Here is a 15,832-nt window from a genome sequence, read left to right on the forward strand (position 1 = left end):
TACCAGAAACATTATTTAGCAGCTGATTCCCTGCGTCCTGGTCAATTTCAGAGACAAAACAAGCCGCCCGGGCTAGTCTGGGCGGCGGCGCAGCGGCTGCGGCAGCGCGGCCCCGGCGGCGGCTCGTGCGCAGCCGGCGCCCGCCCCGAGCCGCGGGAGCAGCGGCGGCGGCGGCGGCGGCAGGAGAACCGGGGGAATCGCGCTGCTCGGGTAAGAGCTGGAGCGAGGCGAAAGCGTGTAACAATTGCACACGCACACACACCACTCACACGCACTCGCCGCCCGCCCGCTCGCACAGCGCTGGAACACGCGCGTCCAGACACGCACACACGCACGCACACACACACTCGCACACACGCAGAGGCACGGGGGGGGGAAAGAAGCCGATGAATAATTTTGCTGCTATTTTTTAAAATACTGGCCGCCATCATCGAGCAGCGAGCAGCAGCAGCAGCGTGGAAGGGAGAGGAAGCATCGGGACAGGCCCCTCTTAGGAGAGGATTTATATCTAGGTAAGTGTTGGAGATTTAAACCTACCCTTTGCGCCATCAGTCTGCGCTCCAATAAACTCCTGGATGTGTCGTATATTTAATATCCCAGTCCGGATAAGAAAGTGATCTAGGCTGAAGATTCCTTTTTTTTTTTTTTTTTTTGTCCAAACCAAGGAAACTTCTCCCAATTCTCCAATATGTTATTTTTTAGGGAAGAAAAAAAAAAAAAGCCAAGGCAAGACAACGAAGAGTTTTTTTTCTGTGATATTTCTTCTTTTTCTCTTTTTTCCTCTTCTTTCTCCTCCTCCTGATCTTCCTCCTCCTCCTCCACCTCCTCCTCCTCCCCCCTCCCCTCCTCCTCCTCTTCGGTCCTCCTTTCCCCCTCTTTCTCTTCTCTTCCCCTCAGTTGGGAAAAAAAAAAAGGGAAAGAAGAAAAAAAATTGTCAAGCCCCCGAACTGAAGGTTACGAGCGGCCCGTCAGCAGCCCACATGTAACCGAACTGTCGTGTTTCATGGCTTTTTGCCACTCCAGCTGTCAATCAAAGCCCGGAATGTCAAGGTAGTGAATGAATGATGGTTGATGATGATGAAGAGGAGGAATCTTTCAGACCCTTTTTTTTTTCTTCCAGTAAAACTCCGCGAGGGGTTTCTGCTTCTTGAATTTTTCCTCCCCCTCCCCCCTCTCTTAGCTGTGCCCCCGCAGTATCTATAATATGCTCCTCTCTCTTTAAAGTATCGGTCAAAGAAAGCAGGGGTGGGGGAATCAAGAAAAAAAAAAGAATAGTTTGCAAAAATTGGACTTTCTTCCCCCCCTTTCCTGGTAGGTATTTTGTCTCTCCCTCTCTCGCTTTCTCGCTCGCTCGCTCTCACTCGTGCTCGCTCTCTCGCGCTCGCTCTCTCACGCTCTCTTTCTCTCTGGGAGATGAGTGAGTGTCAGTAGGTGTTGGCAGGTTGGCTGCTGCCTGGCTTATAGAAGAGCCTCGGTTTGGCGGCGCGGGTCGGCGGCGGGAGAACGAAATGACGGAACCCGGAAGTCGTGGTGGCCATAGCCCGTCGCGCGGCGGAGACCCAGCCCGGGAGCGGGGAGCGGGAGCGAGGAGGAGCGCGCCGCGCAGAGCCTCTGATATGCAGCGAGTGCGGTCGGACGCCCCGGCTGGGGGGGCGGAGGGGGAGGGGAGGCAGGAGCCGAGCAAAGCCGAGCAAATCAGCGCGCCCGCTCGTCCGCGGGGACGGCTCTGGGGAGGAAGGGGGGAGAGGGAGAGGGAGAGGGCGAGAGTGTGTTTACCGACGCGCGCGCGCGCGCATGAGGGAGGAAAGAGGGAGAGAGAGCGCGAGGGGGAGAGAGAGAATAGGAAGAGGACAGGGAGAGTGCAGAGAGGAAAACTGCAGAAAACCACAGGGAAAGTACGTACAGCCTCAGATCTCTTAATTTTTTAAAAAAGAAACTTACTTCTACTTTATTTTCCCATCACGCCGGGCTCATGCCTAACGGGGTCTTGTTGGGGACTTTTGGCATGGCGCTCTTGCTTTTGTTCCTTTTAATTCCGCGGGCCCCTACTCTTCTGCCGGCCGACTACCGCGGCCCGAAGGCTTTCTGCTAATATCCAAGGGCAGCAGGCTCTGCAGACGGTACCACCGCCGGGATTGAGGTGGTTTTTGGTTTTTGGTTTTTGTTCCTTTTAAGTGGTACTTTCTTTCCTGTGCAGATCCACGACCTTTGTCAGCATTCATTTTTTCCAGGACAAGAAGAAACCAGCTTAACTCAGAAAGCATTTTCTCCAAGCGATGCGAACAAGGGCCACCATGGAGAGTCTTTGGGGGCCTCGGCGGAACCGGGTGGGAGGAAATGGGGAGGGAGTCGTTTAGGTGTTTGATGTTGGATTTCGCCGAGGGGTGTGTGTGTGTGTGTGTGTGTGTGTGTGTGTGTGTGTGTGTGTTCGCGCGCGCGCGCCTTTAAACTGGAACTCACTTAGCGCTGGGGAGCCCGGGAGAAAGAGGGAGAGAGAGGATGTCAAGCGAGGAGGATTGGCCGGCACTCCCCGCCCAGCTTTGTTGTGGTTACCCGGGCGCAGAAGCTTCGGCGCGGGAACGGCGGCTAATGGCTGTGTTAATTACACGGGGCACTGTCGTGGGATCGGGCAGGTAGGGTCGACTCGGAACGAACTTTTCCAAAAAGGAAAAGGAGAATGCAGGAAAGGCGAGGCAATTATCCCAAATCATTTGTGTTAGTAGTAGTTCTGGCCGGTGTCTCGCCCAGCGGTTGGCCAGAGCTGCTCTTAGCCCAAACTGCACCTCAGCGCTTCGGGTTTCCAGGCGGCCGCGCGTCAATCACCCGGAGCCGAAGATGGGGGCGGAGCTACGGTCACCCGGCGCGCGCAACTCCGCAACCCCGCAGGCCCTTCGGCTACTCGCTGCCCCGCAGCCCGGCCTTGCGCTCCAAACGAGCCCTCTTCCCAACTCCTCGCTCTTGCCTGCCTGCGTTTCTGGTCCCTCCCCCCCCCCCCCCCCCCCCCCCGCCCCGCACAGAGAATCGAAAACAGACTGTTCCTCAACAGCCGCTTCCCTCTCCAACTTTGAACCCATCCTGGAGAGTAGAAAGTAGCATATCCACCGCGCGGCTTTGACCTGACTTCCCGGGGGATGGAGGGCGCAGTGAGAATAGTGTGTGTGTGTGTGTATGTGTGTGTGTGTGTGAAGGGGGTGCGGGAGAGGGAAGGAGAGAGAAGGGCGGGCGGGTTATTTATTTATTTATTTATTATTTATTTATTTTTGCCCCCTTGCCGTCGTCTCTGCTTCACTGTAAGCTGCTTTCGGGCTACACTCAACTGGGCTTAGATCGCAGCCTGCAGAATCCAAGTCGAGTGGGAGAAATTTGGCCCCGTTTTAGTAGGGCTGGGAATGAGCTCCGAGGTCAATAAAGCCCTCCAAAAATGATGAATGATTGAGCACCTGTGATAATGATAGTGATTACCAGAGCAATTAAACAGTTTGATTAAATGAGCCATCATAACAATGATGTCTGCGGGAAACCGGCCCTCACATATAAAGATAGTGCGGAAGGCCTGGCAGAAACCTGGGTAGTGCGACGCCAGGGAGCGGGGCTGCGGACCGCGAGGTATTTGCCAGTGTGTCCTGCAAAGCGACCGCAGGGCGCGCGGAGTTTGGGGAAGGAGGATCATCCCAGGTTTGCAGCCTCACTAGTGCCGGGCTTCAAGCCTGCAAGAGCCTCCGGGTACGAAACCTGCAGGCTGGAGGAAGGGTTCTTCCCCCTCCACTTCTTTTTTTTTTTCCTAGAAGAACCCCAAGATTAAAAGCATCCTTCTTATTTGTTACTGAGTTTCTCGTCGACATATAAGAAAAGGTGAGTAACAAAGAAAAGAAGACGCAAAAGAAAAGAAAAAGTTGCCTTCCAGAATTTTATTTCAAGACAGTTACGCGAATTCAGTTTAGCCGGGGCGGGAAGGATGAGAGCCGGAAAAAAACAATCTGGTCTCGCTGAGGATCGTTTTCGACTTTGCACAGAGGTTTTGATATTGGTGGATCCAAGATTCCCTTGCAGCGCCGCTAGCTGAAAAGTTTATACTCATTTTTTCAGTTTTTATTCTTTTAATTGTTTTCCAATCTTGCGTATTTATTATCGCCAAAGGGATTATTGTGGTATAATTCTGTTTTTACTTTTTAAGAAACTCAGTTTCCTTGATAAACGCTTCTTTGTAAAGAGTAACTTCGAACTGAACCTCTGCATCGCAGAGTTTAAAGATTGAACCGCCGCCACCTTCTGCTTCTTTTACCACTGCTTTTTTTCCCTCAAAGTGATACTGTGGAGTTAGCATCCCTGCAGCGTCTATTTAGAAAAACTGCAAAAGTATATGTTTTTAAAAAACACCCTGTTTCTTCTAAGTCAATGCATCCGAGTAAAAACAATGTAGACCTATAGATTTCTACATTTTCAAACAGTTGTTAAGCCAATAACAAGTTGATTACTCCGTGATAATCTTGAGTTTTAGAAAAGAAAAAAGTTTAAAATCCATTTTCATGTGTTTTCATCCTTTGGGTGATGCAGAAGGTGTTTTAACCTGGGAACTATCTCTCTCTCTCTCTCTCTCTCTCATATTCTGTAACTTCTTTTCCATTTTATTGAATACATTAAAGGAAACAACAGGCACAACCTAGTTTGATGTAGGAAGGAGAGAGAAAAAGGACATTTTGAGATACTGTTAAAGAAATATAAAACAATCTTTAACTCCAAAGATGTTAGTTAAGAAGTGTGAGAGTGTTAAAAGTAACACCCTACTGGAGGAAATCTATGGCATTTAGATTTAGATAAAAATTCACCACTTACCTAAAGGGAGAAACCCGAATTTCTTGCAATTTAAAGAGATTTCACTTACCTAGATGCATGTCATTTATGAAATGGTTAGTTTCAAATAGCATCACAGTGCCGTGGACCACACACAAAATCATGCTGGAGGTGATTCAGGGTGTCGGTTCTTGATCAGCCTGATTAATTCAAAAGACTATTACTTTTAATCACCAATTTGCTGATGTTTTGTACAGAGAGCTGAAAAACATTGAAGAACTTCCTGGTCTCCCCCCTACTGTCAATATTGCAGGCCGATAGAAGCGATTGCAAAGTAGTCAGGTGCAAGTGCTTTCTGATGTCTAGCCTGTTGGTGCGTTGCTGACGCTCGGTTCTCGGCCTCCGCACCCTCACTCAGGCTGCGATGCTCAACTGCTCGCCAACATTTGGGGCAAAGGAAAAGTAGGTGGGGCAGGCCTACAGACAGGCGTGAGATGGGGGTCGCAGGAGGCACACACACCTCCGTCAACACTCAGCTTCTTTTGCCCAGGCTGGAAATGGTTTTAACAGGCGGTAAAATTTCATCTTTCGGTGTCAAATTGGGGTCATTTTGGGGTTAGAGTTCTCAGTGTCCGAGAGGAGCTGTCCAGCTGCGTGGGGACTCATTAACTGCAAAAGATCTGTTTCAGTAAAAACAATTCAAAGACAATCAGAAGCCTAAAGACCCTCTACAAATCGCATTTTACCAGTGCCCCAGAACAAATATGGATGCTGAAACCTATTTCTTCAGAATCCCAAACCGTCTACTTAGCTCTGGAGTGGGGGTGGGGGCACTGCATTAAAAAAGAGGTAAAAGGGAGGGGACCTTGATCGGACAGGCCTCTCAAATGTAAGAGTCTGTTTTTAATCACCTTTCTTATTGAAGCAACCCCAAGGCCTTTGAGAACTGCTTCTTTTCCATTTTTCCTTTTCTTTTCTGTCTCAAAATGGAATGCTATTATAGATAACAGTCAAGATTTTAAAAGAATAATTGAATCTTGCTATATTTAATTTCAATTTAAAAAGGCATTGGCTTTATGGAGAGTATTTAATTTGAAATGAGTTTCATGAACCTAGACTCCATTTTTAGATGAATTTTTCCATTTTCCTTAAGAAGCCTGTGTGCCTGTCTCTTTTCACCATTTTTTCCTGCTGGGAAAGTTGGGCATCCTCAGCACAAATAACTGCGAATTCCTCAGAACTGTGAGGTCTGAAGTGTCAGTTGATCTGTGTATTAAATCTCTGGATTTAAATCCATTTTGTCTGCTTACAACACTTAGAACAATTGATGCCTTGCTAGAGCAAATAATTCTAACCTTAATTATATTTGTAACTTTAGTTAATGTTTTGAATTGAAGTATTTTGGGTTAAGCAGATTTTTAAGGACTCTATAAGGTTAATTTTTTATTTGTGGAGGTTCTGTTTGGTGGTTTGGAAGAAATATATTAATTATTACTTTGATTCAAAAAATTCCTTCAGGTAAAGGCTAGTGCAATTTAAAATGAGAAGCTAGGTGTGTGAGATGCCAGGGATTTAAGAACAAAACCAAACCAATACTTTAAAGGAAATTATTATTTGAAAGTTTTCTTTCTTGCATTACTGACCTGAGCAAGTACAAAGGATCAAAATATTGTATTCTTTCTCTCTGTTTGGACTCCACTTCTGTCAGTAGTTCTCTCTTCATCTGCTTCAATGTCGTTCGGGTTCTGAGTGCAGTGAATTTTTATTGTCTAGCTTTTTTCTCCAAGTGTTATAGAGTATTTGTAAATTGTTATTCAAGGAGCTTGATTGCTACCCTGCAGAAACAGCCCCAAGCCCAGCATCGCAGGGACAAAGGCAGAGGGGCTCTTCTGCCCCAGACCTGCTGGCTGACAGTTGGAATTTTTGATATATATTTTATTTGGCGTTTCCAATAACGCGTTTGCCTCCCCTCCTCACCCCCTTGCAGCCATCTACTTGAAAACATCTCTTCCCTGCAAACCTAGCTCATCCCTGTGAACTATTTTTGACCTTCCCTCCAGCATAACCAACAGCTGAGGAAGTTGGACAAGGAAGAATTCCACTTCCTTACCTGTTAACTTTACTCACTCTCAACCTAATCCGTATTAAGAGAGGGAAGGGGAGCTTTGTTAGTTTGTTCTTTGGTCCTTTCTCCACCTAGGCTTTCTACCATGTATTTCCCATTCCCAATGAATAGGAATAGAACACCCCGCAATTTATCTTCCTAAATAAGATAGAGTGGAATCATTGCTTTTTTTTTTTTTGCTTTTACTCTCTCATCGCTTATTTCTTTCCATTTTAGCTGCTTTACCAACTCGCAGACAGCAAGTATTTCAATAAATAGCCCTCTAGCGCTATCTGGCGGGGCTCCAAACGCGACGTGCGCTCGCTCTCGCTCTGGAAGTCTCCGGCTCCTTCCCGCGCTCCCTTCCTTCCTCTTTTCACCTCTCTTCCTCCTTCTCCTGTCTCTTCCGCTAATTTGATCCCGTCCCCTTCTCCCTCTTCCTGCTGCTCCTTCTCTAGCTTCACCCTCACTTCCAGCGCCAACGGCTTGGAACAACTCGGTTAGGGGCTGATACCCGGGGAACTGGGTGGTACTCTTTGGGGCTCCCACCTCCACCCAGCGTGAATCACTCACATCTATTGCCTTTGATCAGCATGTTAATGTTTATGAAAGCGTTGCTTCAGTCGCAGCATCTCAGCTGCTGGTGGCATGGAGGGTCTTAAAACTGTACTTGTGAAGTTTGGAGGAAAGAAGTCAGACTCTGGAATCCCGGCTAGTGGAGCCCAGCTAGGGTTTAGGTCCAGAGGCCACGTCTCAGTGCGAGTCTGAGGAAGGGTCGGGGCGACACGGGCAAGGGGACAGCACCGCGCGGCGCCAGGCCTCCGGGCGAGAGCAGGCGGGTGCGCACCTGCCTTCCCCACGCCCTCTCAGGCCCGCCCGCGGGATCCGCATGTCACAGTGGACTGCTGGAGTTTTTGTCCTGGGCCTGTCCACAATACCTTTTTCTTTTAAAACACGAACTAGTTTTATCCACTCTCCTTTTCCCACCCCAACCACAACCAACACAACAAATTTGATGAGGAGTTGGAAACACGCGGAAGTGGGAAAGCTCGCTGGAAAACTCACGGGGCAAAGAGGAGAAAGGGCCCAGAGTCAGGGACTCCTGAACGCACGCTTGAGGATGCGGTGCTAACCAGCATCCACGCCCTTTTCTCACAGGGATTTGCCTTCTTATTTGTGGCTTACAACAACAACAACAAAAAAAAAAACAAAACAAAACAATGGCAGTTAAAAAAAGAAACCTAGCCCGTAAACCCTCAAGGGTTTATGGGGAGCAGTCAGTGGGGATGGAGCAAAGAAGAGATTCAACTCCACTGAGTGTTGTAGATATTCTCATGCTCTCTCTCTCTCTCTCTCTCTCTCTCTCTCTCTCTCTCTCTCTGTCTCTCTGGCTCACCCTACTCGGAGCCTTAGAGAACCTCCGGTCCTACCTTTGAGCACACTGCTTCCATCAATTTCTTGAAAACAGAGGAAAGAATATGGAGCATGAGGCCTGGGGGAGAATTAGATTCATGTAACTTTATTTCTGCAAATTTTGAAATTCAGTTTTGACCTTGCAAAAGTGAGGACCATATCCCTGGTACAAACCCAGGCAGTGACTACTTGCAGTGAGGGGACTTCAGCCTTGCAATGTTTGGGATCACCAAAGGCCCCTTCCTAATTCTGAAATCCTCCCTACTACCTCCCCTTCTCAAACATAGACTAGGAAGAAGGGGGAGGGAGGATGACACAATCCCTGGTTCCATCCTCAAGAATCTGACCCCCACCCCCACACTGAAGGAGGACAGCACGGTTCAGGTGTAATTAATTGAGAACTGTTATGGGGTCATCATTAGCCAAGGTGCAAATAATTGCAGCCCACTTCTACTTAAAACTGACCAGAGTCAGAGTGATAGATCGATTTGGAGTATAAAAATGATGTATCAAAACATCAATGTCGATTATTTGAAATATTGTAGTCGAATTTTTTTATTGCTTCATCGGTTAAGTGTCTGAAAGTGCAGTGTTCAAACATGTATTTATGCTGTCGATACTGTCAGAACTGTCAGCTTTACTATTCTGGATTTGTACTTCACTTCACATTTACTCATTTACATAAAATGCCCACCCTAGGATTCCCCCACCCTCACCTCATCTCTCTCTTTCCTCCCATCTCTGGAAAATCCGTGTCAGTTTCTTCAAAGGATTCAGCAATCTCTGCCTAAGCTAAAGTGTGCACTGCCTCTGTTACTCAATTTTCCACGTCGGATTACAGGTCTTTTTCACCATTTGTAACTTTCAAAGGGAGCCTTCCTCCTTTCTTCTCAACTCTGCCCACTCCAACCTTTTCTCCGAACACTTGGAAAGCTTCATGTTTGAACATCCAGATCTCAGCCCCAAATAAATCACGTCGGGAGAGAAACGGAAACACCGGACTTCACGGCGCCTCCTTGGTCGCACCCTGTAAACCAGGCTGCGTCTCACAGGCGTCCTCCCACGCGCCAGGGCCCTTCATCAAACTACCTGGAAGACTGAAATCTTCCAGGGAAAATGAATTTGGAAATATAATTACTTTTTCCCTTAAAAGCCGTGATAGGAGAAAAATAATACATATAAATGAAAGGTTTTACCTTTAAAAGCTTTGAACTCCATCGAAAGACACAAGTTGGAAGCAGAATTGACAGTTTTAATTCTACCCATTTTCACCTGGCACATCCGATCAGAGGCAATCATTTATTTTATGGAGGTGGGTGGAAGGTCTGGTAGAAAGCTTGAATCCATTGAATCCTAAACTGTAGGATAGGCGCTGTGCTAAAAACCACCGAAAAATGAAAGACATTTTTTGAAACACAAACATTCCATTGCTCCACACTCTCTGTCTAGACTAATTGAAATTTATAAATTCACATTCTGCCTCATTTTATGTCCTCCCCCCACCCCCCAGGATTCCCTCTAGGTCTGATAGGAAAGACAGGGCCACTTCTGGAAGAGTGTTCTGGAAATGAAAACACATTTCCGTAACACTGAAGCACTTTTTATAAACCTTTTAATGTATTTAAATACGTCGTTTTGGAAATTAAGAGAAGCTACACATACAACGATCGCTTGGCTTTACACCTACAACCCCAGCATTAGAAAACAAAGAGAGACCCAGAACCCAGTGGAGAAGGTTGTTTGTTCACACACACCCTTGCCTTAAAACAAAACAAAAAAAAACCCCAAACAAACAACAACAAAAAACAGCAGCAGAAGTTTCCTGTGTGCATCTGTACGTGTTTGTGTGCACGTTTATAAACATCTCCCTGTTCGTGTTTGCGTGTTACCTCCCCCTTGCCACACACTCAAGGCAGAGGCATCCAGGGATCGCTCCCAGAGAGCTGTGTTTACTTAGTTTTTTTTTTTAAAAATCTCTCCACCACGTATGACAAGTGTTACTTCAAGAAATTCATCAACCTTCTACGGATACTTCCAGTTTTGCCGTAATGATCTGCAGAAGAGAACTGCCACCCCTTTCTCACAACCCGCGGTGTTGCGGGAACTCAGAGAAAAGCGGGAGAGTGGCTGAAACGCTAATTGCGGCTGAGGGCGGGAGGCGGGGGGAGGGGCGCGGCAGTCCGAGGCGCGGATCCGGCCAGGCCCGGGGAGGGAGGTCCCTTACCTGGCCCGGACGTGGAAAAAGTTCTGCGTCCTCTGGGCGAATATTTGGGAAAAGTATGGTAGCCTTTGGTTTTTTTTTCTTTTAAATGTCTTTGGGGAGAAGTGATACCCTTGTGTAACAATTAGCTCAGACAATAAAAATAATTGGAAAAATCAGTTGGAACTTCTGAGTTTTTAATTACGTTTAATTTTGTACTAAGCCGTAAAATTACAAATGCCCCTCAATTAAACACTCCTCTTGTAAAGCGTTTAACAACAATTATTCCTTAATCAGTCTGAATGTGAGTCACAAATGATGCTTTTCCACATCAAAGGGACGTCCTTCGATGTTACCTTTTAGTCATAAGAGGATTAATTCCTATAATTAGGGGGATAAATATGTGCATAAATACCTCTCTTCCCTTCTCTCTCCCTCTCCCTCTCTCTCTCAAAAAAAAAAAAAAAAATCACTTTCACTGTGTGAAACGTGGCCTGCTCCGGTCGGGGGAGAGGTTTTAATTGCCTGCCTTTGCCGACACCGCTTTGCTGGCGGGCGACTGGAACGGAGGGGATGCGGGTGGGCGCAAAGCGCAGCCCCCCCCCCCCCCGAGGGACCCACGGGCGCACAGGTTTAGACAGAAACCAACGCGAGTCAGGCAGGAGGTGCGGGGCTCGGGTCGCAAGGTCCCCGCCAACTCCAGGGCGGTCCGCCCAGGCGGTAACCCGCCGCCCACCCCGGCCGCGGCCCCGGGAGGCGGGAGCGCGCTCGTCCTGCGGGCCCTCCAGGTGCGAAGAGCGGAGTCCTTGCCCGGAGCCGAAGCGTCAGGCGGACTCCTCGCGCTACCAATAAAACTTGGGCACGACCTTTTAAGACTCCTGTGTGAATATCTCATTTACCTAATGACTTTCCGTCACCTAGGAAGAAGGTCAATTTCCTCTTAACCTTTCCCCCGCTGCTGCAGTAAGCATTCCTCCCTAATCAATGGCGGCTGGAATAATCGATTCCCATCTTATGGTCGCTGACAAACTCCATTTCTGGGCGGGGATCAGCCGCGGACCCGCGCGGCCGGGACCCAGGTCTCACGGGCACGCCCGGCCCCGCCCGGCGCCGGGGGAGGCTGCGCCCCGCTCCGCGAGTTCGGGGACCTCGGCGAACTTCGCTCCCCCCCCCCGCCCCCGCCCGCAGGACTTCTGAGTTGTCACTAATCCGAGCGTGACAGTCCCCAGAGCTCCTCCGGCCCGCGACCACGCTCCCGCTGCTGCGGGGCCCCCACCCGCCCCTCCCCGGCGGGGTTTTATTTCAACGTCCCCGGCCGCGATCGCCGGCCGCGGCCCAGAGGGAGTCTCCGGCGGGTGCGCGCGCCGGCGCGCGCTCGCTTTAGTTCCATTTACATTAAAAAAATTATTTTTGCTTTCTTCAGCGTGAATCTCACAGTTCTTTCACTCTGTGTCAGCCCGGCTAACTTTGCATAAACAAAGCAACAACAGAAGCTCAGAGCGGGTGGGTACCTGTGGATCTGAAGTTAACTGGCAGTTTCCCCCCTCCCCCTCCCCCCCTCCCCCTCCCCCCCCCTCCTCCCCCTCCCCCCCCTCCCCCCACCGCGGTCTCTTACCCCTTCTCACCTTCCTCCTCCTCCGCCTCCCCTCCACGACACCCAGCCATCCCAAAACACAGGTTTCTTAGATGCCGCTTTGCCCCTGGTTTTCAGTTCCCCCGCAGGAAAATTACTCAGTCAAAGCTGTTTGGAACTGAATTTGAGGTAAATTCACCACTTCTTTATCTTCGGAGGACCTAAATATAAGCCCCTTTCACCTTCCGATCTCTCATAAGGTATAAGTTGACTTTTACACCACAGGACGTTTTTAGGGAGAGGGATCTCTGAGCATTGGTTCTCCACGGCCCCTGGAATTTCCTTCCCCTCATTCCAACCCAACCCCAGTTTCACTCGCTACCAAGACAGGATGGAGCTGCTGAGGAGTAAGTAGAAAACAATCTACACCCTGCTTAGGAAAATCACCTTTCTTGGAAAAGGGGATACCCAAGGGTTTTTGTCGTTGTTGTTGTTTTGTTTTTTTGAGATTTCTTATGATGAACCAGCTAGTTAAAGACAAGCACCACAGTAAACTTTTTCTCCTGAGAGTATTCTCTCAGGTAGTGTTGGTAGCATTTGAAAAGTAATTAAAATGCCCTTTTCTAATTCCTTACTCACCGGCACCCATTCTGCTAAAATTGGGAGGTCTGTCAAACTATCAAAACAAAAATGTAATGATTCTACCTTAAAAGGTGGAATAAAGGATAAATCATCTATTCTGGTGTAAAAAAAAAGGCAGGGGAGGGAATTTGAACTCAATGTGAGGCATATCTGGCCCGAACACTCACTGTTCACCCACAACAGCCTCCTCCAGTCCTATTAGTGACAGAGATGGCCCACCCAGTCGCCACTCCAGGTTGCCCGAAACTGGACGTTCCCTTCTTGCCTTGATCCTGAAGGTGCTGGAGTTGTGACCTCTGAGAGGCAGTGAGAACAGGCGAGGCTCAGAACCTGACCCATGATGGGGTTGGGCCAAGTCCCCAGTATTGTCATTTCTCTTCTTGCTTCATACCAGGAAGCACACTTCCAAGTCTAGTTGAATTAGGGTCTGGAATTAAATGGGCGTTGAGGACTGGTCCAGCCCTGAGCTACGGTTTATAATAGTCTGGCTTATAAAAGATTTCTTACTTTCTTTCGTTTTAAAAATTGTTGTTCAGTTATAGTTGTCCCACCTTTCCCCCCTGTTGCTCTGCTCTGCCCTGTCTCCCCTCCCAACAGTCAGTCCGCACCCCATTGTCTGTGCTTACGATTTGTTTGACATCCCCAACAACTGAGGTCCAGACTTTCTGGGATCATGACTTATTTGTAGGTCAGGAAGTGCTTGTAGGGGAAGAGCTTTCTGTTATTAAGAGTCCTGAGTAGGACTTTTTATCTCTATTTGACAGAGGAGCAGACAGATTGGGGATGGGCCCCTTGACCTCAGATAATTACTATAGTCTTCCTTCTTAAGCAAATTTAATTCTTGCACAAGGAATATAACTACCTCTGACTACTCACTCTATGAGAGTTTCCTTTCCTTTTCTTATCTTAAGGGCTCTCACAGGGATTTTGAAGAATACGTTTAATACTAGTGTTTAGTTAGTTTCACTCCACAGAAACATCGCATAGTCTGCTCACTTACTCCACAGTCTCCTGGAACACCTGTAGCATAGTTTGGGGCTGTGTTCTAATTCTAGCACATGAAATAGAACAATCCAATCATCAGTTTACTCCCTTATTCATTCTCCACACTACACACCAGTTTACTCTTTGGAAAAGAAAAATCTTTTAATTGTGCTTAATTTAGAGAGTGTGTCAGAAAAAGAGATTTTTTTTTAATTTTGGGTAATAAAATAATGCTATTCTCTCCTTGTGACTGTCTAACAACTTTGTCCCTTCCAGTGTCTCACTAAAAGTTATAAATCAAAATGGTAAGTCAGGATATAAACTATAAGTATAGGAACAGGAAGAAGGGCCACACAGAGCACACTAGCTTTTCAGAGGTGCATGAGGTCTGTGAAAGCCTCATGCCCTAAGTGGAAAGACATCTCTTTCAAGCATCTCTAAGGGAGAAGTTTAAATTAGATCACTTCTGAGTCTGTTTCTAACCCCAGGAGGACCAAAAGGGACTCTGGTCTGAGGAGCAGTCAGGAGCCCAGGCTCTGGACTCTGATAGAAAGGGGCTGAATCCTGGTCTTATTCCATTCTAATTGTGTGATCCTAAGGAAGCCACTTAACCTCTTTGAACCTCAGTAATCTCATGTATAAAATCAGAATAACTACACTCAGTGTTACTGGTGATGTTCTGTTGGCCCCTCCAGACCCACTCATCACTCATTCCCACCATGCTCTATGGGCCTGGTGCTGGTGTGGATGGTGTCAGAATGCTCCGTTGGCCCTTGCTTTCTGTTGGGTTTCCCCAGAATGAAGAGAGTGAGCTCTGAGTATTGATCATAGAGTCTGTGGGCAGGCTGCACCCCAGCCACAGCTTGAGCGGCCCTCTTCGCCGAGCTCTCTCTGGGTTCAGGCAACCACTTCCCTCCCCATTATTAGCCTTGGAGCACTGCGCTGTCCCTTGTGGTTTCCTAACACCCTGCTCACTGCTTTTTAATACAGTTTCTGTATGAAGTATACTTCAAATTACCCTGCTGGGCCTTCTAAACTTGTTTGGAGGGTTAAAATTAAATGAGATAATGTATGTAAAGCACAAAGCAGTTGTTTGTTTGTTGTTGTTTTTTGCATATAGGAAAAGCTTAATAAACAGAACTTTGAGTTATTTTTTAAGGTAGTTATATACGAGGAAATGGAGGCCCAGTGATTAAGGTATGAATTCAAAGTCTAAATAACTCAAGATAGCAACAACTGTGGGAACGAGCCCCTGGATTAGGAGCTCTCAGTTCACTGCTCTTTCCACAGCAACTTGTTAAGCAACACAAATGGGGGAGGAGGGAGATTCTTTCGTCATAGATGTTGGAAAAAGAGTTAGATCAGTTAGAAGCAGAGGTGCAGGAGATAAGCATCTTTCCTTGTAGCACTGGATCTGTCTCTGCTAAATTATTGCTGGAATCGCACACTTGGTCATTTGCATCTATATTGTAGTTGATAAATATGATGCCTAAGTACAATTTACTTTACCATGGTAATGCTGATAATTATTTGTGAAATAAAGCATGCTATTGTGATTTGGAATCCAGTGATTTCACTGAGAATAGAATAGGTTATGTTACAGGAGAAGCAACGCATGCTTGACAGGTTAAAAACAAATTTATGAACATATAATTGGAAGTTTTACCCAGAAGCACCATAATGTTTCTAAGACATACAGGGTATACCAAAGTTAATTTCAAATAAAAACTGATTTTTGATTAGCAGTGCAGATTAAATATGAACTTTATAATTTTTAGAGTATGCTACTATGCTGTGAACTCCTATAGAACCCAGACACTAAATTCCTGCCCACCGACATTCTGCAACTCGATAATACTAGCAATGTCATGGGAATCATTAATTCCTACTTTCATTCAACCATTCAAACAGGTTTTCATCAAGCTTGTAATACTGTCCAGACACTTGTGGCTGCTAACATATTAATTAAATATATTGTCTGTTTCAATGGGTTCACAGAATGCAAACACAAGGAGGTGTATGAATAGATTTTTATAAAAGCAAAGGTAGTTCTCATCTGCTGAGCTTCCGGCCAAGATGGAGGCATAGGTAGACACACTGTGCCTCCTCGCACAACCAAAAGAAG

General features: G+C 47.2%; 1 protein-coding gene and 1 long non-coding RNA gene across 11 annotated transcripts in view; both read right to left on the reverse strand.

Annotated features, from left to right (window-relative positions):
• The window catches only part of MEIS2 (Meis homeobox 2), a 196,596-nt gene extending 194,242 nt beyond the window's left edge, over window positions 1-2,354 (reverse strand). The window contains exon 1 of one of the 10 annotated variants that reach the window (XM_071221953.1): window positions 1,942-2,354. Coding sequence is in view for 7 of the 10 variants with exons in the window: in XM_024568505.4 (XP_024424273.1) it covers window positions 538-549 (12 nt within the window). In the remaining 3 variants the exon portion in view is untranslated. Of the gene's footprint in view, window positions 1-3; window positions 1,728-1,941 lie in introns of those variants that run through there. The other 9 variants (XM_045201327.3, XM_024568505.4, XM_024568507.4 and 6 more) reach the window with 9 other exon arrangements.
• Window positions 2,355-3,798: 1,444 nt separating this feature from the next.
• LOC123480556 (uncharacterized) lies at window positions 3,799-12,434 on the reverse strand. Its single transcript, XR_008427267.1, has 4 exons — window positions 12,134-12,434; window positions 9,505-9,685; window positions 4,883-5,471; window positions 3,799-4,660 (listed from the first exon to the last, which is right to left on the reverse strand). It is a non-coding gene; the product is annotated as an uncharacterized lncRNA (long non-coding RNA).
• Window positions 12,435-15,832: the final 3,398 nt, after the last annotated feature.

This window comes from Desmodus rotundus, chromosome 7, assembly GCF_022682495.2.
Source record: "Desmodus rotundus isolate HL8 chromosome 7, HLdesRot8A.1, whole genome shotgun sequence".
NCBI classification, from domain to species: domain Eukaryota; kingdom Metazoa; phylum Chordata; class Mammalia; order Chiroptera; family Phyllostomidae; genus Desmodus; species Desmodus rotundus.